The sequence below is a fragment of the Ambystoma mexicanum genome, chromosome 10 (assembly GCF_040938575.1).
Source record: "Ambystoma mexicanum isolate Mex_15411 chromosome 10, UKY_AmexF1_1, whole genome shotgun sequence".
NCBI lineage: Eukaryota > Metazoa > Chordata > Amphibia > Caudata > Ambystomatidae > Ambystoma > Ambystoma mexicanum.
The window spans coordinates 1,654,976,913-1,655,003,874 of NC_090932.1; the positions used below are offsets into that span (position 1 = coordinate 1,654,976,913).

The following is a 26,962-nucleotide window of genomic DNA, read 5'->3' on the forward strand; positions in this document are numbered from 1 at the left end:
TCCTTTCTCCTGGGCCATGTCCGGGTAGGCCGCAGAAACTTCTGGATCATCCAAGAAGTGTAACTCGATGAAAACTTAACCCTTGAGGGGCATAGAAAATCCGAAACGGGTCCCCATTAATCGGATGTAGACACGGTGGAGCTTGAGGCTCTATTTGACCGAAAAATTAGAAAATCTCTTTGAAAAAGCGCGTAAACGCAGCAAAAAGCTCGAGAGCTAAACACGAGGACTCCCAACACTTGAGCGTGCGGTAAAAATCTGAGGATGGCTGCTAGAGGCGGGGCTTAGGGAGAGGGCAGTCATTGGCTGGGGGCAGTATGACCCAGAGACCAGTGATTGGTTACTACTAAGAAAGATCAGAAACAAAACTGATACTGATTTTTTCTTTACCGAGGATTCCCGGCCTGACGACGGGGAATATTCATGAGCATGTGAATCCATGCCAGACCCCATGCTGGAGAAGGTGGAGCCTCCTATGGTTATCGGATATACTTCTGCCTGGGAAATATCCCGTTTGGTCAGGGTGTATGAGTTTATTTATGACACTCTTCAGGCTATCCGCCAGCACCGCAGTTAGAATTTTACTGTCCCGATTTAACATGGGCAGGAGTCTGTACGACCCGCATTCTGTGCTTGGCTTGTCAGGTTTGAGCAGCGGAATAATCACTGCTTCCCTCAGGGATTCCAGCATTCTCCCTTTTTTTCGAAGGCCTCCTTTAGCACTGCCAATAGCGGGGGGAGCACTTCTTGTCTATACGTTTTATAAAATTCACTGGGGAGCCAGTCTGTCCCCGGGGCTTTGCTCGTGGGTAAATTACCACTGTCTCTAATTCCTCTATGGTGATTGGGGCATCCAGGTCCTCCCTGTCTTCCTCATTCAATTTAGGCAATCCTATGTCTTCTAGCGTCTCCTGAGACTCTTGCTCTATCGTCTCGTCTGCATCTTCATAGAGGCGTTTATAGAATCTAGGAAATCCCTCATTCACGCTCTCCTGGGTGTTCCAGACCGGGCCTGCCTCTCCCACCATCTAATTGCTGATCTTGGTGTTTCGTTCTTGTATAACCATGCGAGGAGCCTCCCAGGTCTGTCCCCCCCCCCTGCATGTTGCCTTTCGATGTATTTTTTTATAATTCAAGTTACATAGCCTCTCCCAGAGCCCTTCGCAAGTCTGTTGTAATTGGCTCGCCTGTTCGGCGTCTTGTCAGGTGCCCCCTCTTCTCATAATTACTTCTATTTTCTTTTCTGTCTCCTGTAGCTCTCACTCTATACCCCCCTAGAGCCCTCTAGATTTAGATATGGCCGCGCCTCTCACCACCACCTTAAAGGCCTCCCGTAAGGTTCCTTCTGACTCCACGCTTCCTGTGTTTTCAAAATACCAGATTATCTCCTCCCTTAGGTCCTCACAGAATGCTGTATCCTTCAATGCCTTGGCTCTAAGCCTCCAATTTGGGATCCTGGCTCTGGGGGGCTGGTGTCGCCACGCCAGGACTAGGGGAGAGTGGTCCGATAATATTCTCGCCTTGTATTCAGAGCCTGTCATTTCCCAGGCAAGTCCCGGCGTGGCGAACATGTAGTCCAGTCTCGTGTACAGGTTGTGTGGGGCAGCGTACTGCGAGTAGTGCCTATCGTTAGGATGTTGCTGCCTCCATATGTCCACCAGCCCGAAATCTCTCAGCAGGGGTAGTAGCGTCTTCGCTGCAGGGTTGGGCCTAGCTAATTTTGTATCTGAACTGTCCATTTTGGGGTTCAGCGTGCAATTGAAGTCCCCCTTCCATATGACCGCGCCTCCTATGTGGGGGCTGATTTTGCTGTATAGTGTTTTGAAATAGGCCACTGTATCTTGGTTGGGGGCATGTGTGTTTATGACGCACAGTTCTCCGTTTTCTAACAACCCCCGAATCACTACCATCCTCCCGTCTGGCTCCACAGCGGCTTGTAACATCTGGAAAGGCACATGTGGCGCCACCCAAATAATCACCCTTGTGGCGTATGCCGAGTACATTGCTCCTATGGTGGTTCCTTTCCACTTTTTCTTTACCACCTCTTATTTCTCTTTGGTGAGGTGGGATTCTTGCAATAAGGCTATATCTACCTTCTGACTTCTCAGGTACATCATTACCTCATTTCTCTTCAGGTAGCTGTTGAGGCCTCCGGCGTTCCAGGTTACTATTTTAAGGTCTTGCATTGTCGTCCATGTCTTATCTCTTCCCCTCCCTCCTTATCCTTCCCTCCGAGTTTGTTTGGCGTGGATGTAAGCCCATTCCCAGTCCAATATCAACATAAACTCCCCAACTGGCTCCCCAAACCCCCCCAAACTCCCCCAAACTCCCCAACTAAATACAATGCACACCTCCCAACACCCTCCCCTCCCCCGGCCCATCCCGTTCCCAACTGTTACCCAGCTCAATCCCTGGATCTCAGGCCTTTCCGCATTTGGTACCTATTCGGCAATGTCGGTACTAGGGACCCAGCAGGGGGTTATCACTCTAGCGGCAACACAACAATCCTGTCTATAGCGGTATAAGAGTGAGTCCATCGTGTCTCCTGCTATTATGCCACATCGCTTTATGCTCATGCAATGCTGCGTATTCAGAATACGGCCCTACTCTTCCATGTCTACATTGCCCCATCTTATATTCAAGTCCCAAAGTCAGTGTTTATACAGCACCTCGGCTTCGGGATTGCGCCTCACTTCTCTGTGTTGTCCACTTTCCGGCCTTCTGCTCCCGATGGACAGTTCTGGGCATCCAACCACTCGGTCGCATCGTCTGGGGTCTCGAAGAATAGGGCCTTGCTGTGGAACACCTTCAGCCTTGCCAGGTACATCAACATATATCTGAAGCCGCATCACGCAGTCTCTTCTTCACTACCCCATAGGTCAGTCGCCGTCCCTGCTCCAGAAGTGTGTAATCTGGATACGCCGTGATGGACGCGGAAGCGCTCTGTATTGTACCTCCTTTCCGGGAGTGTTCAAGTATTTTCTCTCTGTCTCAGTAGTTCAGAATTTTTCCGATTATTGGTCTCGGAGGAGCCCTGGGCAGGGGGGGAGAATCTTCTTGAAAGAGCTGTGTGTGCTCTCTCCACTGCGAACCCCTGGGTGAGCACCCCTCCTATCTCCTGGAGTAACATGGTCTCAATGTAGTCCGTTGGGTTGGGGCCTTCTCCACCCTCCGGGAGGCCCACTATGCGTATGTTGTTCCTCCGGGCACGTCCTTCTGCTTCCTCCATTCTGTTTTCTAGGTTGCTCACTTGCTGTGTCAGTACGTGGATCTCCAAGGCGTGGGATGTGCGAGCTGCCGTGTTTGTGGACGTTTCTTAGCCAGCTTGTCTGTGCGTTCAGCTATTTTCCATATGTCTTGTCTAATTAGGGTGACTACGTCCTGCACTGCACCCACTTTGAGTTCCAATGCTGGCTTGAGTTCCGCTGTGGCTGCCTCCAGTTTGGTCTCCCACATCGCCTTCAGGTCCGCGATCGTGCCCAGGGTCTCCTGATCATTGCGCTTAGGGGTAGTGTCCCCTTCCGCTGGCTGTGGGGTCTTTGTGTATTCCTCCATCGTGGGTTGCTTCCCTTTAGTTTTGAGGAGTTTGGACGCCATCGTGTTTTAGTTTGTTCCAGTGCTAGATGGCACCTTCTTTCCTGGGGGTGGCTTTATTACGGTGCTTATCCCATGAACCAGAGCCCCCTTGATGCTCTGCTTGCGGAAGGAGTTGTCTTAGCTTGTCCTCACACCGGCGACTATCTCATCACCTCCGCTACAGGGGCCTCAGCCGGGGATTCTTAATGGCCTTCCGATGTGTCTGCTCCTGATTGTCTTCATGCCATCCACCTACCTCTGCCTGGTATCATCATACGTGGGCTTATTTTGCAGTCATTGCTGATCTGCCCGAGTGGTGCATCCGGGCCGTTTTGTCTTGAGGGGGGCTATTATTCTTCCCACTGCGGCCTGTACAGTTAGTCAGTTTGCTATTACCTTCTGCGGTGACTGCAGTGCCACCTGACCAACTCCCAACGCACCACTGCGTTCACATCACTGCTTTCAACTTTGTTGCTGAAGCAGGCTTTTCCTTAGGTCAGCAGCGCTTGGGGAAGATTTCAACTAGTGCCAGTACGTCCCGAGTGGCGTTGTACCCATTTGTCCCATTTCATGAGCTCCGGGGTCTTTATTCGTTTAGATCCAGTGTTCTGATACCATGTGTAGGGGCGCTGTGCCCCACCTTCCCTGTTAGGCTTGCCCTGCGGCTGGTCCTGTGATGTCCGTGTGGCTTTTTCTGTCTTGTGGCCCGTCACTGCACTTTTCGTTCCCATTTTGTTCTGTTGGGGCTAGGGATCCGTCGTTTGCTGCCTCTGCCAGCCTGTCCGTTTTGCAGTCCTCGCTGTTCCACCTTACTTTATTGGCTATTGTAAGCTGTATTCCCCAGGGTCCAGTGTTGGTGTATTGGGTGCGCCCAAATACGCAGCATGGGGCCCTGTAGTGCTTTGTGCCCCTGCACTGCCCTCTTATTTGTCGGGCTACGTGCTGTGGGGGTGCTTATTTTCCTCACCCGTGTGGGCTGGCACACGCACCAGATTAGTTCCCTAAGCCTGCGTATACTGGGGGTCTCCTTCTGAAGCACTTCTCTTTATTCTGCAAGCTCACCTGTGTTATGCCGCCACTCGCTTCTGCTGTATTTAAAGCCCCCCCCCCCAGGCTCTGATAGTTGCCTGGGTTTCAGTCCCCCAGAGGCCCAGCCTGAGCCCGTGTATGATGAGGAGTCGGTGAGACTCCTTGATCGTACAACTTACCCTGTGGATCAGAGGAGTGGGCTGAAAGGCATAGGCTTTCATGCCAGTCCACTGGAGGTGAAATGCGTCGCCCAGAGAGCCAGGGCCCTGCCCTTGCTAGGATGCGAACTAGGGATACTTCTTGTGCCAGGTGGCAAAGAGATCCACGTGGGGATGACCCACCTGTTGAAGATCTTCTGAGTAACGAGGTAGTTTAGCTGCCACTCGCAATTGTCCGATCCCAGCCTGCTGAGCCTATCCGCCTCCAGGTTGGATTCCCCCAAGAGGTGGACTGCCGAAAGGTAAATGTTTTCCAGGGACCATTCCCACATGCTGATCGCCAGCCTGCACAGAGGAGGGGATCTGGTGCCTCCCAGCTTGTTGACGTAGTACATGCTGGTCGAGTTGTTTGTCTGGATGAGGACAACCTTTCCCTTGAGAAGTGGTAGGAATGCTCAGAGCGCTAGCCAGATGGCGTTCAGCTCCAGCCAATTGATGTGGTATTCCTGCTCCTGTCGAGTCCAGGTGCCGTGGACCAAGAGCTCGCCCAGGGTGGCTCCCCACAGCCCTCAAGCGAGGAGTCTGTGGTGATGGTGGCCTGTGGAGAGGGCGGCCGAAAGGGCTTGCCTGTTCGTAGGTTGCAGTCCATGGACCACCAATTAGGTCCTGGTGGAGAGATGGAGGAACGTTGATCCTCTCGGATTGCAAGCCCTGCTCCTGATTCCATGAGGCTGCGAAGTGCAGCTGAATCCTTAGTCTCATGTGCGGCATGGCTAGCAGAACAGCCGCCAGTAGACCCAGGAGATGTTGGTACCACCATGCCAAGGTCACCTCTCTGCTGAGGAAGTGGGTGGTGGCCCTCCTGATGGCTGAGATCTTGTCTTCCAACGGGAAAACCCTCTTGGAGCATGTGTCTCAAATGAGTCCCAGGAATGTCAGTGTCTGCGTAGGGAGCAGCTGTGACTTCTTGAGGTTGAGCGAGAAGCCCAGATCGTGCAGTGCGCTCTTAAGGACATGGGACGAGTGGTGAACCGCTTCCGGAGATGTAGCCCTGACGAGCCAGTCGTCGAGGTATGGGTAGAGGTGGAGGCCCTGTGCTCTGAGGAGGGCCGCTACAGGGTTCATGAGCCTGGTAAAGACCCTGGGGGCCGAGTTGAGGCCAAACACAGTAGAACCATGTGAAGGTGTGGACCTCCACATGGCTGCTCTGCAGATGCTGAGCAGGGAAACACCGGACTGGAACCCCCATGTAGTAGAAGCCACGGCTCTCGTCGAGTGTTCTCTTGACGATGGGAGTGGGGAAACGCACGCGACAGCCATCCAGCAATGGAAGACTGAAACGTTGCTGCCCTTGTCGGCAGGTCTGAAAGCAAAACACAGTTGTGATGACTTTCCAAATGCCTTGGCACGAGCCACATAGAATTTGACCACCTTAGATGGATTAAGTCACATAGGGAGAGGCTTGCAGGAGAGAAGCCTGCATTTTGGCCACCTGCCTGGTCAAAGTAATGGCGACTAGAAATGCAGTCTTCCAGGAAAGAAACTTCAAGAAGGCTCTGTGGAGAGGGTGAAAAGGAGGGCACTTTAACTTTGAGAGGATCATGTACAGTTGCCAAACTGGAGCAGGTGCTCAGACAGGGGGAACGCACCAAATAGTACTTTGAGGAATTCTTTCACCAACCTGTGGGACCAAAAGGAGAGTACCTGGGAAACGTGTGTAGCGTGAAATGGCTGTTAAATGCATCTTCATGAAAAAAATATGCCAAACCAGCATTTGCCGAAGAGAGGACATAAGGCAAGACGTCTGCATCCTTATCTCGCAATTGTTCCAAGTGTTGATTTGTCTATCAGATAGTAAAACATTTTCACTTGCTTATGTAGCAGGACAGTGTAGATGGTGTTTGTGCCCTGGCCAAGATGTTTCTTCAGCTTGGAGGTAGCAGTATGCCTCCAAATGTTACAGCTGCAGGAGCCAGGCCATCAAGTTGAAGGACGCTGGGTCATGGTGCAGGACTGACCCACCGTCTCTGGAGTGAAATTTGGAGAGCGGGTCAACCTAATGCAGGGGGCCACTGACAGATGAAGCAGGTTGGAGTACCAAATCTGTCACGGCCAAGCCAGCGCCACTGCAATCATCATGATGTGGTGTTGCTTCAGTGCACTGAGAACTCGAGGCAGAAGAGGAACTAGAGTGGGGTGTGCGGGTGGGGGGGTTATTGGAGGGGAAAGGAACCGTCTGTCCCATGGAAATTAAAACACATCCCCTTAGGCTCTTCCTCTGGCGAAATCTGCTCACAAACATGGTGCATTGCTTGTTGGTCGCTGTTGCAAACAGATCGATCTCTGGATGTCCCCACTCGCGGAAGGTTCCATTTGTGGCAGGACTTCAGTTCCCTGCTGAGCGAGTTGGGCATCTTATTGTGAATCCTTGGTAGATGGAAGGGAATTAGGAATGGTAGAGTTCAGTCGTGTTTCCAACCAGCCGTTGAGAAGCATCACAGCACCAAACCAGATCAAAAATAAACAATCGCATATCCTCATCATAGGTACTAGAGTACTCAGTCCTAAATCCCCTTTCCTTCATCCTTGTGGGGGTCCCCAAGCTGCGAAAAGTGAGCTTTCCCTTTAAATTCAGTGTAGGGGGCGGCCCTAGGCATTGGACCGTCTACTAGCTCCGTCCTATGTGGCCTTAACTCAGTCCCCCTTTTGGACATATCTGACATTGTTAATACTGACTATGCAGTTATTTTAGCTTCTGGCCTACTAGCGGGGAAGCAGGGTGGGATGTACGGAGGAAAGGGGACATTACTCATACAACCCATCCCTTTCCTCCATCCTTGTGGGTGGTTCCACCGAAACAAGTTATTGGTGGAGTTGATCATTTAGCTGGAGGCAAAGAGGTGTCCAGAGAGTAGTGTTTGCAGAATGCTGACGGTGTGGGCCCAAGTTGCGGGCCTTTGGAAGGCTACTGCAGTCGCTTTGGCCCTCACCGAATGCATATGATACCTGGAGGCAACCTTTTTGTCCATGGCGGCGTAGGCCTCCGAAATTGCCAGGCCCATCCAACGGGCGATGGAGGCCTTGGACGCTTGGGTACCCAGGAAAGAGCCACCAAACACAACGAGCGGCGCTGCTGACCTTCTGAATTGCTGACCGCAATAGGTAAAACTTGAGCACCCTCTGCAGAGGAATGGAGCGCCCTTTCCGCTTCGGACTGCAGATTGGAGAAGAACACCAGCAGACAGATCTCTGGATTCAAGTGAAAGGGGGAGACCACCTTAGGAAGGAATTTGGGATGAGTCAGCAGAATCACTTTCGTTGTGAAACACTGAACGGCTTGCATAACAGCCCTACGCGCCGAGGTGAGCGCCACCAGAAAACCGCCTTGAGCGTTACCCACTTGATGTCTGCTGAAGCCATCGGCTCAAAAGGCTTACGCTGCATGCCCGCTAACACCATATTCAAGTGCCAGATGGGATGGGGCCTGTGCACTGGTGGGAACATTCTTGTTAAGCCCTTCAGGTGCGCCTTGACCACCAGATGGGCTGCCGAGAAAATCTATTTGAGGCTCTGGTGGTCCCCATGCAAGTGCAGCAAGCGGGCCAGACGTGCTGAAAACGAGCAAACATTTGGAGGCAAGGGAGGGGGTCCATGCCTGTCTGCTGAGTCCAATGGCAGAATCTAGTCCACTTACCTTTGTATTGGGAACGAGTGGAAGCCTTCCTTGCCTCTTGGAAAATGCTCCAATGGTTCACTGAGAACTGCAGCGGGCAAAGCCTTAGCTGTTTAGGAGCAAGGCTGAGCGCACCAGCTTTCCATGGTCTGGGGGCTCCACTGCCCCGTGCCGCTGCTGTTAAGTAAGATTTTAAAGGTTAGTGCTAAATCTCCCTCACTTGTGAGACCCCAGAACCGTTTGTTGGACTGGTGGATTATTTTTCCTTATACCTCAGTGAATGGAAACCCTTTGCCACAAACCCATCTTTTGCCACCTTTTACTATTTCCATGGGTTTCATTTCTAAGACTCTCCATAGTGTCTTTTTAATTTTATCCTCCGGCGACTTTTGACACATACTGCCTATTGGTGCTGGGTTTCCCTTCCAGGCATCCCTTTTAATTTTCTCTGGCTAAACTTATGGAACCTACAGTTCCCAAGTAGTAAAGAGGGATTTTTATCTCCTGTTGCATTGTATATAGTGAGCCAGCACACCCCACCTTATGTGCAGTGCTGGGGGATACAATGATATCCTTTCTTACCTACCTTTAACATCTTTGTTACAATTGCAAGTTTGCTTGAATGGCTGGTGGCACTGGTTTTACCTTTACGACTAAGTAATTTTTACTCACACGCTGGTAATTCAGCCTCTTTAATGCACAGAAGGGACTTCATATATTTTAATGGTGGGCACTTTGTCACCATTTCTTGCTTGCTTGTCGTGTCTGAGGTCTTCCCCTGCCATTCGAGGTGGGTACTACTTTAGTGGGAGTTTTGTCTTCAGCAGGAATCCTTTGCATTACCCGCCAGGGCTCCAGTGTCAGAGAAGGCAGAAAGAGGGAGGAGTTCAAAACTCTGCAACCCTTTGTCTTTCACTTTACCTGAAAGGAGCCCAGTTCCAATGGAGGGCTGGCTGTTCTGATTGGACAGCCTGACCGGCCCTTTCTGTAAAATGCAGGGAGAGATTGCAGATGTTGTGCTGTAGTTCCTGTTAAACACTCGTAACCTGGAAGTTGCTGACAAGCCGACCACTGGACCTGAATCGGAAGAGGAAGAAAACAAGAGACTATTTCCAGAGAGCGTGCTTTATAACTGGAGCCTGCTGTTAAACTTTAGTTTCCAGGAGACCTGGGGAACTCCAAAAATGGGGACCACGCCCCATAGCCTGGTGAGATCCACTAGACTGAAGAGGACCTGCATTTTGAGCCATCCTATGATTTGCTGTGACCTTGCCAGGCTGCAATACACAAATACCCAGGGACCTTGAGCCACTGTGCGGAGCACGGCCATCCAAATTGATCTGAAACTTTGTTGGTATTCTGCTGGTCCTCCAGAGACGCGATTCCATTCCGTAAAGTCCCCTCACCAGAGTGCTCGACCAGATAAGCGATGAGAATCCAATCAACGATATTCAGTCTTTCTGGCACCCTTCCTGAAAAGGGAACCAAACCCACAACGCCGCATCCAGCCGCAAAGACACTCTTGCCCTGGAGCCTTCCCTGTTGATCCCTGCTTCAAAATCCCTTCCAAAGTCCTGTCTTCCGTCTTCATGCCAAAGGAATCCATTGACTGGGTTTTTGGCTGCAGATCCTGAAGTCTTCCTGCTGCAACTCTTCTTCTGTGCTCAGGTACTGTGTTGGCTGGGGTATTTACTTACCTTAAGCCTGTGCGATTTCTGTATAGCTTTTGGGGTGTTTTCTGTGATTGGGAGTCCTCCCATCCAGTTCACCCAGGCCCACTGCTGGAATCCTCCTAGTGTGTCTTCTCAGAAGTCCCTGGACCCTTTTTAACTCTAAAGTGCACTACTAACTTGTTTTGAAGTGACTTCCTCATAAACCCTATCTCACCCTGCCTACAGCTGGCACCTAGACCACTAGGGTCCCTTTTTTGCCTCCGAGTGAATTCGTGCAATAGACTAGGGAAGGACTAGATAAAAGGATTCTGCCTTGAAAAGTATAACAAGTTTTTAAAAGTTACTTATTTGTGAAAGAGTTGGTTGGTAACTAACAGAGTGAGCAGTTACAAAGGTTCTTACTTACCTTGAATGTGTTCTGCCATTCTGAAAAGTATATAAGGTTATTTTATTCACCTGTGAATTGGTCATGCCTCTTCCCAAAAGTAATGCTGTTGGCTTCACTGTACTATTTCTTTTAGAATCTAAATGTAAAAGCGTACCAATTGTGTCTTCCCCTGACCTGCTGTATAGCCTGTCTAGAATAAGTCTGCCTTAGGTTTGTCTTATCTTGAATAGCGGTGTGCTGTTCTTAATAAGTGTAAAGAGTTACTGCTTCCTTTAGTCTGTTTCACTGATCTGAAAAGTAACTGTACTAGTATATTACACCCTCGTAGCACTCGTGAGCAAGTACCTTGTGAAGTACCGCTTGGCTGCTTGAAGGCTCTGGAGTGCTGGACTTTTGAAGTTGGAATTTTGCAGCTGTTGGACTCTGGCATGAGCTGTATCTTTAAACTAAGGTGATTGTGGATTCAGGAACCGCTTGTGTATAACGGCCACACCCCCCAGGAATTTACACTTGTGCTGTGTTTGTGCTTCATTGTAGGTCACGAACAATCATTGTTGGCACGCCCACTGTTGGTGCCGCCTATTGGTCTGCTTATATCACGAGTATGCACGCGCACTCGTGAGCAAGTACCTTGTGAAGTACCGCTTGGCCGCGAGGCAGCAGGTACTCTTAATATATTTTTCACAGTATTGGTGACGCGTTATTGTATTTGAGGGCATGTTGCTTAATGCATATTCTTTAAAGTCGTATATTGCAGTATATCTACAGAATTTGTCTATGATGACGTTGAGCAGTGGAACAAACATGAAGCGCTCCTCCTATAAATCAATCACACTCACTCCAATTGTTTCACAGAAACCACCATGGAGCAATGGCAACATGGTGTTGCACATCACACTGTTGCCTAATATAGCACACATTGCTAACAACTTGCAAGTGATGGCAAGGGACCAACAAAATAAAAGTGCCACATCGTTAGGCGGGGAAATGCAGCATAAAATCCTAACAAAACAAAGACCTGGGTCGGTCGCCATGTTGCCTACGCCTCAGTCTTTGTCGGATCAAACAATTTTGCATTCAGCAGAGAGTGGGGCTTCAGGTGCTCCCCCAGTTACTTTGTCTCCTACTGAGATAAACCAATCGTTCATGAGTAGAGAGGAAATTGATCTCTCGTTATGCAAGTCAGTGCAAATCACCGATTTCGATTCGCAGCGACCACACTATAGGGCGAGAAAGTCTATAAATTAGTCTACGCAGGCAGTGTCCTCCCTATACGCGCATCCGACCCCGCGACAAACTGATAAATCGGTAAGGCAAGAAAGCCAAAATGTGACAATGATAGAAATGACGCTCTCTGCCCTTAACACCACAATACTGAGTCTATTTAAACTATTTGAATCTATGGATGCCAAAGTGGAGAAACAGTCGGCACAAATAGATCAGTTATCAGAATGGATAGCCTTGCACCTTAGAGATGCACTTAGATTGCCAAACATAGCTATCCTGCCGCCCAAATCGGCTAAGTCTGTGGTGGGAACAAGACTTGTTGACTATGGGAATGGCGGGTGGGTCTACTTCCTTACGTACATTTCCACAGATCATCCGACCAGTAGTCGATCTAAGAGAGGATTCACCAGTACATGTACCAAACGGGTCTTGGATGAGCGTGGATCCTGGTGAGGAGTGTTTATCAGAATCCCCGAAAATAGTGGTGTTAACATACCCATAAAATGAGAGCCTAATCTAAAAAATAAAACAAAAAACATACAACTGATGAAAAAAAAAAAAAATCAGAGAACATGACAGCCCCCAAGGGTACTAAAAATACATTGAGCACTTTCTCAAGCGATCACAGCAGCGCAGAAGCACAATGGAGCACCTGGACAGGCAGCTGGCATTGTGACTGCTCCCAGAGGGGACAAAGCAAAAACCAATTCAATAAATACACAAAACTGTTGTGACACACCAGTGCTTTAGATAGTATGTAGGAGCCACCTCCATTGATTTCTGGACATAAACCTCCACCTCCCTACTCACCCTTGAATAAACTAGTACAGGTGATTGAGCAAATGGACCAAAGAACATCTGTAAAGCCCACTCAAAGAGGTGAGAGTAGCTAACAGGAGAAGCTCTCCAATTCAAATATGGTGACTCTGAGGGTGATGAAGCGTTATCAATGGATAATATGCAAAAAACTAGTAGATGCGTATTTGGAACAGCGTCTGGCAGCACGTACACCAGAAAGGCAAATCTGTGGTGGGCCAAAGTGGAAGTCTGAACACTGGAGCACCAGACACTGTGGTCCCAGGTGTTCACCTGAAAGTGGGCAAGAAATTAGGCCAGCTCTGCATCAAAATAATTCTGCCAAACAAGGTCATACTTCACAGAAAGATTCGCATTTTTCACAGAGACATTCCACTACACACCACTCTTTAATTATGAAGTGTCGCGAAGGCCCTTTCAGAACCTATGAACTCAACAGAAAAAGTGTTCTTAATATATTTAATGAAGTCGTAGAGTTAGAAGATATCACTTCTGGGGATAAAGATCAGATAGAATTTCTATCAGACCATGACTACTCGATAGTGAGGCTGTGGATTTCCTCGGGGTTAGTGTTGAACACGATTTGGAAGGCAAAAATGGGGTTGTTCGAGATGGGCTTTCTAATGGCACAGGATCCTGAACGTATGAATGGAAATGAATTGCAGCAAAGTAGTTAATCAAGGATTTAGCCCTGGTCCTTCAATAAGGGATTTACACGCCAGCCTACTCAATCTTTGCCCATGACAAGGTAACAATTAGAACCACAAATATTACCGCACTTTAAGTTAGCTAGCTGGAACACTAGAGGACATTCTCATTCGCAAACATCAATAACTAATCTCACCAATGATTTTGATATTCTAGTGTTCCAGGAAACCTGGCTTGTTACAACTGCGGTGTGGGACAATTACAAAGTGGCCATTGCACCTGCGATTGCGGCAGACACGGGAAGACCGTCATCTGGCCTATTAGTGGGCGTTAAAATGAGCACAGGATTTTGGACCAAATCATGGGCATCATTTAGTGCCTTCTTGCAATTAGTTAAAATAGTGGGACCTGATGGGGACATGGCTCTTCTGAATGTCTACTGCAATCTGGCAGAATAGACAAAGTTTTATCAAGGTTTAGCCGCATTGATGGCCTTGATAATCATGACGCCGGGAATATCTACCACCATACTAGCAAGTGATCTTAACATGGATTGCTTACATAGAAATCCAGGACATAGAACTGAAGAGGTGAAGAGATGGTCTGCATTCATGGCTGAGAGACACTTTCAAATGGTCAATGGTGCGGTCCTTGGTGCTAGAAAGTCACAATACACGTTGCACAGGCAAACATCGACCAGCACTATGGACTATATATATTTGGACACAGGTCTGTTCATGCAGTTAAGTTCCTTTAAAATAGTGCAATAGCAACATAGTGACCACAACATATCAATGGAAGTCAGTGGCGAGTGTAGAAAGGCCCAACGTACATCACAAGGGGATAAACCGTTATTACTGGTTAATAATGCAAAAATACGATTTTGCTGGTCTTTCCCTAAATTGGTAGCTCTCAATGATGCAATATCTAGTAACTTGAATAACCAATTACCAGAACAACATACCACCGTTCTGTCCCAATTCAAAAATACAATTGTATTAATGGGCTTGAAAGCTACTAAACCCACATGCGTTAGATCCCATTGTTCAAGCTATAAGAGCACAATATCGTAAAGAGAGGAAAGAAGCATTGAATTTGCCGAAATTGACTCAGTATGCAACATTAAAAACAGTAAAATGTAAATATAAGAACTGGATACGAGCGCGTAAAGCTCTCCTGTTCTAACACCATAGTGAAGTAATGCTGAAAACTATGGCTTCAAAAAATCTAGCTGAAGTTTGCGCGCTACTTAACAATCGCAGTTCTTATCAACAAGCAGAAGTCCAAGTTAATGGGGTGCATGAACAACAGTGGTCCACCCATTTCAAAAACATATATGCAGACGAGCAATTTGATAAATTAACCTATAGGCTAAAATCTACTGCAAAGTGGTCAGTGGAATATTCTGTTTCAATTATTGAAGATATAATTAAAAAAGCCAGCTCATCCAGAGCAGCAGGCCCTGATGGTTTAAACAATGTAATGCTGAAGGCCAATCGCCATATGTGGGAAACGGATCTGGATAAACTATTTCAACATATATTGATAACTCGTAATATTCTACTTTCTTGGAGGACATCCTTAATAGTCCCAATTTTCAAGAAAGGTGATCGTATGTTACCCCAAAACTATCAATAGCTTTGTTGGATATACCAGGCAAGATATTCGCGAAGTTAATTTTGCGAGATTTTAAGGCCTGGACGCTTTTACATCATCTGCGTGATCCACAGCAGTCTGGCTTTGTAGCAGGGATGGGCACAACCATCAATCTAATGTGCTTAAATTCATTAACACATCAATGCCAAGCCCTAAAGCAAGCAGTTTACTTTGCGTTCGTGGATTTACACTCTGCCTTTTATTCCAACTCACGAGTGTTATTGATGTCAAAACTAGCAAGAGACGATTGTCCAGCCACACTAAGTGACGTTATTTATGGCTTCCATTCCAATACTTCTATTTGTGTTCATCTCGCGTTAGATGAATTGCTATCTACATCAATTCCCACTTCACAGGGCCTGAAACAAGGGTGTTTGCTTGCCTCGGCTATATTTAATTACTTCATACATGATGTAAAATCAGTATTCAAAGAAATTGACTCAGATTCTCCAAAATTTAATGGTGTGGCATTCAAGGCGCTCATGTCTGCAGACGACCTGATACTCATGTCGAAAACACCATGTGGCCTACAAAAGTTAATAACGACTTTTAACTCTTACTTAGACCAAAATGAGTTAAAAATGAATACGACCAAAACACAAATTGTAGTTTATACAGCAAAGAAGCTGAATAGAACCCAGGTATCATGGTCGATTAACAAAATCAAATTAGAGATTGTGCCCAGTTACAGGTACTTGGGCATGGCATTCGAAGGGCCAATCTCAGCAAAAGGGCAGATGGAATGTGTTGAGCGCAAATTGGAAACAGCCATATCACAAACCAAGATCATACTACATCGATATGGCAAATTTTCGATTACCTCTGCTTTAACCTATTGGAACACGAAAGTCACCCCGTGTTTGTTTCATGGCTTAGAAACACAGGCCCATTGCCGTCCAATGCATGGGATAAATTAGAAGCAAATTACTGGAGGCAAATTCTACAACTGCCACAGTGTACTCCTGTGTCTTGGTTGAGATATGAACTGGGCCTGGTTTCGGTCAATGCGCTTTACCAATGGCGACTGTGCTTTGATGCGGAAGTGCCTGATAGCAACAGAGTTAGAAGTGGTGTTAAAAGGACCACCTCCTACTATACCATAGTACTATAGTCCCTCTCCTCAACCCTTCATTCACTTTCCCCCCTCTAATCTTTCTATCTCTGCCCACGCTCGCAATCTAGGCATTCACTTTGACTCCTCCCTCTCCTTTCCCCACCATATTTCTCTTACTTCTCGCGCATGTCGTTACCACATCTTTAATATTCGCAAAGTCCACTCTTCTCACCTTCCATGCTACTAAACTTTTAATCTCCTCCCTTATCTTCTCTCGCCTCTTCTCCTGCTCCTCTTTGGTCTACCTTCTTTTCACCTCGCACCCCTCAAATCTACCTACCATTCTGCCTTCCGTACCCTCTGCTGTGTCCTTGCCTCCCATGACTAGTCTTTAAATCTCTCCATGATCTCGCTCCCCCTTATCTCTCCTCTCTTACACTCCTTCCCGCTCCCTTCGCTCAGCTTACCACTTTCTTCTCACAGTTCCTCCTTCCCCGTGTGCCTTCTCCCGTTTACGCTCCTTTCTGCTTCTAGCCCCCCTGCACTGAACTCCTTACCTCTCTCAATCCGCTCTATACCTACCTTCTCATCCTTCCGCACTTCTCTGAAATCTCTCCTCCCTTCCCCGCCATGAAATCCTCCCCTACTCTCCTCTCCTCTCATTCCCTCGAATCTTCCCTATGATCCTCTACCTTCAGCTTCCCCTATCCTCCCTCATTCTTGCCCTTATACCCCTTCTGACTCCCTCCTCGATCCCTTCCCTCACAGTTTAATTGCTCTACTTACTGTATTGTTGGTTTGATTCATAATTGTAAACTGCTTCTACTGTTATAATGTTATGTGTATTCTGTTAAAATGTACAGTGTTTTGGATTAAAGCGTTATATAAACACAATAAATACAATACTATCAGCGTACTTATTTTCATCCCAACATAAGTTTGTGAGATCATGGTTGACTGGTGTTTATCGCATTTTATTGCATGCAGATGTCACAATTGACATGTTACTTTTAAATCCAGACAAAGCAAAACTTTTATTAAACTGATTGGATTGACAATAGGAATTTATGTATAGCATACAAAAACTCCCCGAGTCTTAGGTTTCGAGACAAATCCTTACACTGGAATATCATCTATGCAAGTCTCCTTCCCCACATTATCGCTAATCCATACTTCGCTTTCGCTTCAATTTGTGGCCCACTAGAGACCTCCGGGCGTCAAGAAAATCCATATTGGCGAACAGAACATCTGTCGCTGTTGTGAGGATTGTGGCAATAATAAGGAAACCCTTGAGCATCTGATTGCACAGTGCCCCAGCTTAATTGTATTGAGAAACACACACTTTGCAAAACATTGTAAATATTTGGGAAATATAAATTAACAGCAGTATTGGTCACTTTTGATACTGACATGCAGTGTACCTATACAAATTGCAACTGTGAATTTCCTAAATGCATTGGAACTAGAGTCATAGACTTTGAGACAAGGATGCAATGTTGTGCACAATTATTCATGTACTGAACGATTTTGTTAATTTGTCAAATAATTTAGCTTTTTAGATGGTTTTATTGCTATTATATTTGTGTTGTGTTTATTTTTAATGTTATGTTGATCTATGACTTCAGTAGGCTTCATTAGGTCTTTATGTCTGTATTATGTCATCATTTGAAAAGTGAGATTTATGTAAACGAAATTGAAAAGTTGATAAAATTTGATGATTCAATTTTAATAATTTTTTTTTAAAAAAAGTATTCCACCCTTAGGTTTTACCTGCCTAGAAATTATAAATTACTCACCGTAGTGAACATACTCTTAGTCCTTAGTCCCCGTTCCTCCATACTACATGGGCGCCCCTTCCCAGGGACGGGAGCCAGAACCTTTTTCACCAGAAAAAATCTTCCCCTTTAAATTTAGAGGCGCGCAGGGGTGCGGCCCAGGGAGCATGCACTGCCCGGACTCCGCCCTCCGGCACCACACCTCAGTCCCCACTGACGCATCGACAATAGATTTAACATTGCCTAATGACACCAGTAATATTAGGAGGGAGGTTGGTGGGGCTTATGGAGGAAAGGGGACCAAGTACGTTAGTCACTACGGTGAGTAACTTCTAATTACTCTTACTTCCCTTTCCTCCATACTGCATGGCCGATTACAGCTGAATGTAGCCCCAGGGTGGAGAGGAAAAACTGCTTAAGCAAATATGTTCCTGACAACCGCCTGTCCCAAAGCCACATCAGATCTAGAGCCGGCATTTAAACAGTAATGCTTGCAGAAAGCAGAGGGAGTGGCCCAAGTGGCCGCCCTGCGTATGACCTGCCAAGTGACATGGCGCTGGAATGCGATGGCCGTTGCCTTCGCCCTGACTGCGTGGACATGCATGTTGGCTGGAAGCGGGTTGTGCTGGCCCTCGCACGCTTCATTAATGGCCGCGACCATCCAGCAGGATATGGAGGCAGTGGAGGCCCGATAGCCTGGTCTCGAGCCTCCGATTGTGACAAATGGGGCGTCTGATTTGCGTAAGCATTTGGTCCTGTCCAAGTAAAATTTAGGGCACGCCCGTCATCCAGGTAGTGCAGTACTCGCTGTGCTTCGTCATGGGGAATCGGCAAAAAACGTAGGTAGGACGATTTCCTTGTTCAATTGGAAAGCAGACAATACCTTGGGCAGAAATGCTGGGTGTGTCTGCAGGACTACTTTGTCCTTGTGAAAGTCCGTATATGATTCCGAGGCGACCAGCGCCTGGATTTCGTGGACTCTACAAGCTGAGGTGAGACCGACTAGTAAGGCAGTCTTGATGGTGACCAGCCTGATGTCCGCGGACGCCATTGGCTCAAACAGTTTGTGCGCCAGAGCGCACAAGACTGTTGAGGTCACACACGGTGTCAACCTCTTGACGGGCAGGTAGAGCATTGCGAGGCCCGTCAGATGTTTGATGATAGGATTGGAGGAGGAGAAGATACCTTCCTCCGGGTTCCAGTAAACTCCGATGGCTGCGAGGTATGAGTCAACCTGCACGCCAGAGTGGGCGAGGTGCGCCGAGATGGAGAGCACGCTGCCCAAAGCGCACGTCAGGGGATCGATTGTTTTAGAGTTTGCCCAGTGGCAGAATCTGGTCCATTTGCTTTTGTATTGGGCCCTGGTAGCCTTGCTCCAAGCGCCCTGTATGATCTCCAGATTAGCCTGAGAGAGGCTGAGGTGCTGCAGCATTACATGCTCAGGTACCATGCTGTGAGGGCTAGTTTCTGTGGAGTGGGGTGGATGATTCTGCCCCACTGCTACGACAGAAGATGTGCTGGGCCCGTCGGGAGGTGGATGGGGGGCATCTCCGAGAGGCTGAGCAGCTGCAAAAACCATGCCCTGGCCGGCCACCATGGAGCTATTAGAATGATTTTGAGTTGGCTAGACTCCTTGATTTTGCAAATTACTGTGCATCAGCTGCGTGGGCGGAAAGTTATAGGCCTTCATGCCAGTCCACTGAAGGCGAAATGCATCGCCCAGGCAGCCCGGGCCTTATCCCCGCCAGGAGGCGAACTGAGGGCACTTCTTGTTGTGCCAGGTGGCAAAGAGATCCACCTGGGGATGACCCCACCTGTTGAAGATCTCCTGAGTAACGAGGTCGTATAGCTGCCACTTAAGTGTCTTCTCCCAGCCTGCTAAACCTGACAGGAATGCTGCCAGTAGACCCAGGAGATGTTGGTACCCCCATGCCGAGGTTAGCTCTCTGCTGAGGAAGTGGGCAGTGGCCCTCTTGATGGCCAATATTTTGTCCCTCTCGGAGCACGTGTCCCAAATGAGTTCCAGGAATGTCTGCGTCGGCTGCAGCTGTAACCAGGTTGAGCGAGAAGACAGATTGTGCAGTGTGTTCGTAAGGGCATGGGAAGAGTGGAGCACCGCTTCCGGAGATGTAGCCTTGACGAGCCAGTCGTCGAGGTATGGGTAGATGTGGAGACCCTGCGCTCTGAGGAGGGCCGCCACCGCATTCATGAGCCTGGTAACGACACTGGGGGACGAGTTGAGGCCAAAAGGAAGGATCTTGTATTGAAAATGGTAGCCCATGATCCTGAACCGCAGGAAAGACCGATGGGGCTGCCATATTGTGACGTGTAGGTACGTGTCCTTCAGGTCCAGGGAGCACATCCAGTCTCCCTTGTCCAATGTCTCCGCTATAAAAGCTGGCATAACCATCTTGAATTTTTGCAGGGGTAAGGAGAGGTTGATGAGAGTGGAAAGGTCCAGCACAACTCAGGCCCTCCTGGTTCTTCTTCTGAATAGCGGAACTCCTGGAGTAAAAGCCCAAGCCTCGCTGGCTGGGACTTCCTCCACTGCCTTTCTCTCTACGAGCTAGCAGATCTCTGCCAAAAGAGTTGCTGTCCCAACCTGTGGGAGTGGAAGGGAGGAGAGGCTGGGATAGGGAGGCGGTATGCGGTGGATACTATGGAGAGGATCCAGGGGTCTAAAATCCTGCCGCCAGAAATGTGCGTGAAGAGCAAGCCTGCCCCCCAATTGGAGACACGTGGATCCGAAGGGGTGGGTCATGCCTTCTTTCCCTCGGAGGCTGTCGCGGAGGAGGGGGACTGGAAAAAGCACTTACCCCCGCTAACCTTTTTGTTGCTTGCGCCGGGTTCTGAGACGGTGGGTGGTCCGGCTGCCTGGATCTCCTTTCCTGGTAGCCGCGGAACCCTCTGTACGTACGACCCCTGTTGGAGCGCTTCGGAGACTGGGTGTCCGATTTGGGCGTGGTCTTTGTCAGGATTGATAAAGAACTTGGCCACTTGTGAGGTGTTTTTCTTTTTTTCCAGCTCTTCGTCCATGGAGGAGTGGAAGAGGTCCTCCCCCCTCCTCGAACGGTAGATTTAATATGCGTTACTGGACGTCCGGGTTGAATTTTGTTGCCCGCAGCCAGGCTGTCCTTCTCATGTCCGTGGCGATGCAGATGGCAAGGCCATAGGTGTCAATATGGGCCACGGTGGATTCCATGAGGTCATGCGCCACAGCTTGGCCTCGGCCAGTTCCGCCTTAAAGCATGATTGGCTCCAAGTAGGGAGTTCCGGGAGGAAGTCCGCAATTTCCCACCATAACCTTTGGTTGGCGGCAGCCAGCATGGCATCGGCGTTGGCCTGACGAAGATGCAAGGACACGTTGGAATAGAGTTTCTTGCTGTACGCCTCCAAGATCTTCTCCGCCGCAGGAGGAGAAGAAGGCAGAGGACGACTGAGGCATGGAGTATAGTGATGCTGCAGCGATCACCGAGGAGTGTGGCTGAGGATGGTCCGAGAGCAAGAGTGCATCCCCCTCCATCTGCCTGTACTTGGCGTCCAGGTGTCGACTGATCGGCTGGGGCGAGTGGGGTTTGAGCCAACCCTTCTTGGCCAGGGAGACAACATCGGTTTGCAGTGGAATCCCTGTTTTGACAGAGGGGCGTCGCGTGAGGATTTAAGCCAGAACCCCCTCTGCTGGCTGCTCGACCTCGGGATGGGGTAGGCCAAGATACTGCGCCAGTCCTGCAAAACGTTTGTGGAAGGCTCTGGCTGAGAATGGCGTATCCGGATCTTCCTGCTCATCCGTATCCTTTTGAGGCCAGGGTACAGTGACCTCGGCCGGAGGCTGAGGAGGCAGCAGAGGTGGAACCGGCAGAGGCATCGGCTGGGGAGCCAGGGGCGCCGGCGAGGCGCTTGTGGTGCTGCTAACATTGCAGGGAGGACTTCGTCCTTGACGATAACCCCCATCCAAGGTGACTTCATGAGGCCGAGGAACCTCTCGAAGAACCCCTCTTCACCGGCCAAAGAGGTGGCAGTGGGTGCTGACGGGGTAGCAGGGAGCTGTTGGAGCCGCTGCGTACCCTGCCCATATGAACGCAGTGGGAAGCTGCCCTGCGCAAAAAAGAGATAGGCTGTAGGCTCTGTACCTGGTTGAGGCCAGTCCCACCTTGACACTCGTTCTTTGCCTAATTCCTGGAATGGCGTGGATGGGTGCCTCTGTCTGGCGGGCAGCCATCTTGTCGAGCTGCCTGCCATGTGCTTGCAACGTGTTGCTCAGCCTGCTGGGCCCAGCCTCCTCCAAGACTCTTGCGGGTGGATCACAAGTCTACCCTGCTCCTCGGGCCTAGGCCCGCTAGGTGTGACACCCTTGATCCGGGGGTTGGTAGTGCTGCAGTTAGGCACCCCATTGGACATATTGCCAGTACTAGGGTGTAGCTCCACTGTCATATTGCCGATACAAGGGCGGGTCCCCTCGGATGACAATACGGTACAAGAACCTTTCGGTCCCTCAACATTACCACCGGGAGGATTCAAGGATCCCTCGGCCCGAAGGCTGGTAGCTGCAGCAACCTCCGTCCACGTGCTGGTATAAGGACCCGACTGGTCCCTCCCATGCGGGAGATTCCCAGGGAAGGCGTCTCCCTTGCCGGGTGCGATGGAGAATATCACCCCTACCTTGGTTCAATGTTTCACGAAGTTCTTGAGGTCCTCTGGAGGAGACTTCTGAAAAAGCTTCCTCCACCTGGCTAGTCTGTTATTTAGCGTTCGAGGATAGCGAGCAACACGCTGTACAAGCTTGCCAACCGTGGTCTGGGCCAAGGCAACGTAGGCAGAGGGCGTGGGGGTCTGAAGTTGGGAAGGAGCCGTTGCAGGATGGACACCTGCTGAACCCTGTGGAAGTCGAGGAGGCGCGTGACGCCAGAGGACCGAGTACCTGAATGATAAAAAGACAAAAAAAAGACAGAAGAAGCATCCGCGCATGGTATTACATGGCCGAAGCCAAACCAAGGAGCACTGGTGAATTCGGCCCATTCCCGTCGGCGCAGAAAAAAGGGGATTGATATGTGGTGCCGGAGTCGGGGCAGCGCATGCTCCCTGGGCCGCCCCCCTGTGCACCTCTAATATTAAAGGGGAAGGTTTTTTTGTGGTGAGAAAGGTTCCTTCTCCCGTCCCTTGGAAGGGACGCCCATGCAGTATGGAGGAAAGAGGACGGGACGCAAGAGTATGTGAAGTTGCCAGAGTATCAGTACTACATGAAAGCTCTCCAAGACACCCTCTGCAAATGGCAACGTCGTTTCCTTAACACAATCCCTCAAGGAGCAATATTTTGATTAATGGAGCCGTTTTTTATTTAGATATTGAGCCTAGGAATATGCCAAGGAAGAGCCTTTCCAGGCACCAATACTTCCACTTACAGAACCTAGGCACCTTAGAAGGCTAAACTAGGCGTGTAGTCTCTGCAGGCAGATGTAAACTTGGTTTACAGGATATTACCTGGAGTGGTCTATGCTGGAACTCCTGCTCTCCACAGGAGAGACACTAGACGAGTGTGCAGAGTTCCTATACGAAGACTGTCTGCTTGGTGATGCATATGACATAGGTGATCTTGTTCTGGACTCTGCATGTGATCGAGAGTGCTTTTTCTTCTTTTTTTCTTGTGGACTTCTGAGAAGAAAAAAAAAAAGATTACAGGACATGAAAAGCTTGGTTTTGAAGCATACATGAAAACTATCAATTAAAAAAGGCATGAAAACCATTCACTGTGCAAGAGACTATGAACATACAACAGACGTGGTCAAATTGCGGAGTGAACTTGCATAGTATGCTTGCAATTCCTGCCATTTCATACTGGAAGAATGCCATATGCTATATACACCCCAAAAAAGGATAGTTTGGAACGCTGCAACGTAAAATAGGGTTATGTCATCCAGTCTTATTTTCAGAGCTCACCATTGCCCAGGGACAGAATGCTGAATTTTTAGACTGAACCTTTTTGATGTATTAACTTCGAATACATATAATGTAGATTTAAAAAAGTCTAACTATCTTTAAATCAGACTTTTGCATAAGACATGCAATTGTGCTGTATATTTCATCCAAATCTATTGTCAATATTTTCCATGGCTTATGTCAGCGGTCTACAACCTTTTCCTAGCAGATGTTTTGGACTCCAACTCCCAGCAGTTCTAACCAGCATAATCAAACGTGAGGGATAATAGGAATGGTAGTCCAAAACATCTAGAGAGCCACAGGTTAAAGACCTCTGGCATACTCCATCACTCATACCAAAGGGACTAACAAATAAAAAGATTGTTGACTGCTACGGACCCAGGTTTTCTCCCTCTCTGGTTCCCCTGGATAGAAAGATCTGCAGGTGCTGGCATAAGGCCAAAGGTTCCAAACACAGTTCCAAAGAAAGTTTTTCTTGGATATTTCTATCTTCTTTCCTTCATGACTGTGGGTGCTTTTTTCACTTGTTTACCCAACTCCAGGGTTTTTCTTTCCCACTCAAGGACTTCACACTCTCTTCACTCTGTGCCTTTCTTTTTTATCCGTGCACCAGGGTGTCTTCAATCTATCTCCCTTTCTTGTGTTTCTTCACTCGCTCTCCCCTCTGTTGGGGTAGCTTTACTCCCTTCCACTCTTTTGGGTTATCTGAACTCTCATCCCCTTCTCTTGGGGGTATCTGGACTTGGGTCCCCTTCTCTTGGGGTATCTTGTCTCTCTCCCCCTCTCTTGGGGTATCTCAAACTCAGGAGCAACGGGGTGAGGCTCTTACGCGACTCAACCCCTTGCACCTTTTCCCTTGCAGGCCTCGTCAGGCTGCCCACAGTCCTTTTGTTGCTGGGGAACTGCAGGTTGCCTAGTCCCTTCCATGGGCTAGCACGGGCTGACTTTCTTTCAGCTCCTGGATCAGAGGGGGTACTGGCCTCTTCTTCCCCTTTGGGTTCAGCAGGACTCCCTCAGGTTTCCTTCTTCAGAACAGCAGGGTAGCCACCGGGCACAGGGCAGTCTTCCTTGCCCTGCTTCAAGCTTCCTGTCCACTGTATCCCCAAACCAGTGCGACAGGCAATCAGCCCACAACTGAGACACCTTGCAACCAATCGGAGTCTCCTTTTATATATTCCTTTCTCCACTTGCCAACTACTTATTGGCTGAACGGTCAGGCTTCCCCATTGGTGGAAGGAGTGTTTACATCATAGGCGTGGCAGGGAAGCTCGTCCCCTCATGGGTAAGTTTGAATATCTGTTAAGTCAATTAAAGGTTCCAATTAACCTTACTATATTATAAGTTATTCACTGTAGTGACTAACGTACTCCTAGTCCATAGTCCCCTTGCCTCCATAATGCATGGGTGTCCCTTGCTAGGGACGGGAGACGGAACCCTTTTCAAAAGAAAAACGTTCTCCTCCAAATTTCGAGGTGCATGGGGGGCAGCCCCGGGAGCATGCGCTCCCATGACTGCACCCACCACTGCCACTCCTCAGTCCCCATTGACGCGTCAACAATATGACACCAGTTTTATTAGGGGTGGGGGAGGATGGTGGGATGCATGCAGCAAAGGGGACTATGGACTAGGAGTACGTTTGTCACTACAGTGATTATAATTACTCCTACATTCCGTCCCCCTTCCCCTATACTGCACGGGCGATTACAACTAAACGCAGCCCCTGGGTGGAGAGGTGACCCTCCTTAAGAAAACAAGTTCATTAATACTGCCTGTCCGAAAGCCGCATCTGACCGAGAGTCGGCATCCAGATAGTAGTGCTTGCAGAAGGCCGAAGGAGAGGGCCCACGTGGCCGTCCCGCTGGTCTGCCACGGGAGGGGTCTCTGGAATGCGACCGCCGTGGCTTTGGCTCCGACAGTGTGGGCATGCATTTTAGCTGGAAGCGGTTTGTGCTGCCCTTCATAGGCCTCCTTGATGACTGAAACCATCCCCTTGCTATAGAGGCCTGATAACATGGCCTTGACCCCCCCTGACGCCCTACCCTCCCCCCCGAAGTTGACAAGGAGAGCATCCGACTTGCAAAAGCTCTTTGTCCAGTCCAGGTAAAAGTTCAGAGCACAGCCAACATCCAGACAGTGCAGGACCCTCTGAGCATCGTCCTTAGGATCCGCAAAGAACATAGGTAAGACTATCTCCTTGTTTAGATGGCAAGAAGAGACTACCTTAGGCAAGAATGCTGGATGCGTTCTCAGGACCACCTTAACTCTGTGAAAGGTAGTGTACGACTCTGAAGCCACCAGCTCCTGGATTTCACTAACTCTGCGTACAGACATAAGACCCACCAAGAGAGCTGTTTTAATGGTGACCAGCCTGATGTCCGCGGACAACCATGGTTCACGCGCCAGGGCACCCATAACTACATCGAGGTCCCACACAGGGTGTGGTTTCTTGAAGGGCGGGTAGAGCCTGGTGAGGCCCGTCAGATGTTGCTTAACCACTGGGTTGGAGGAAGAGAAGACTTCCTCCTCAGAGTTCCGGTATGCTGCTATAGCTGCCAGGTAGGTGCAGCATGTGTATTTGTTCCCCTGAGTGGGCAAGGTGTGCAGAGAAGGATAGCACCTAGTCCAACGTGCAAGTAAGCGGGTCAATCTCCTTAGAGTCCACCCAGTGACAGGACCTGGTCCATTTACGTTTGTACTGGCTCCTAGTAGCATCGCTCCTAGCGCCCTGAAAGATGTCTAGGTTAGTCTGTGACAGCCCCAGATGTTTTAGTGTGACCTGCTCAGGAACCACGCTGCAAGGCCTAACTTCTGCAGGGCGGGTTGGATGACCCTGCACCCCCTGCTGCGATAGGCGGTGAGCCGGGCCAAGTGACAGGTGAATGGGAGGCCTGTCTGAGAGGCTGAGCAGCTCAGAGAACCATGATCTCACCGGCCACCACAGAGCTATCAGAATGATGCTGAGGTGACACGATTCTCTTATCTTGCAGATCACCCGGTGGACCAGGGGAGTGGGAGGAAATGCATATGCCGTTGTGCTGTTCCATTATATCTGGCACGTGCCCCCAAGGCTTCTCTGTGTCACTAGGCTTCTCACTGAGCATATCTGACCCTAAACACTGTAAAGGCATCATTTTAGATTGGATAGCAGACTTTAACTGCAATACTAAAAGACTTTCTAACTCCCTTTGTGCTTGGTCAGATCACAACGTTATCTCCTTCGAAATCCACAACTCTAAACAAGCAACACCCAAGAATCTCCAAGCACCACCAGCATTAACCAGAAATAACCGTCTAATCTTATTAGAAAGCATACTTCCTCTACTCAAACCCATCAACAGCTTGCTCCTAACCTAGA

The 26,962-nt window shown here is 49.0% G+C and overlaps 1 protein-coding gene across 3 annotated transcripts in view; it reads right to left on the reverse strand.

The window, feature by feature from the left end:
* Nucleotides 1–26,962, reverse strand: part of SFSWAP (splicing factor SWAP) — a 964,816-nt gene that overhangs the window by 99,017 nt on the left and 838,837 nt on the right. For all 3 annotated transcript variants that reach the window (XM_069620077.1, XM_069620076.1, XM_069620075.1), the window contains exon 16: nt 23,152–23,322. In XM_069620077.1, coding sequence (XP_069476178.1) covers nt 23,152–23,322 — 171 coding nt within the window. The remainder of the gene's footprint in view (nt 1–23,151; nt 23,323–26,962) is intronic.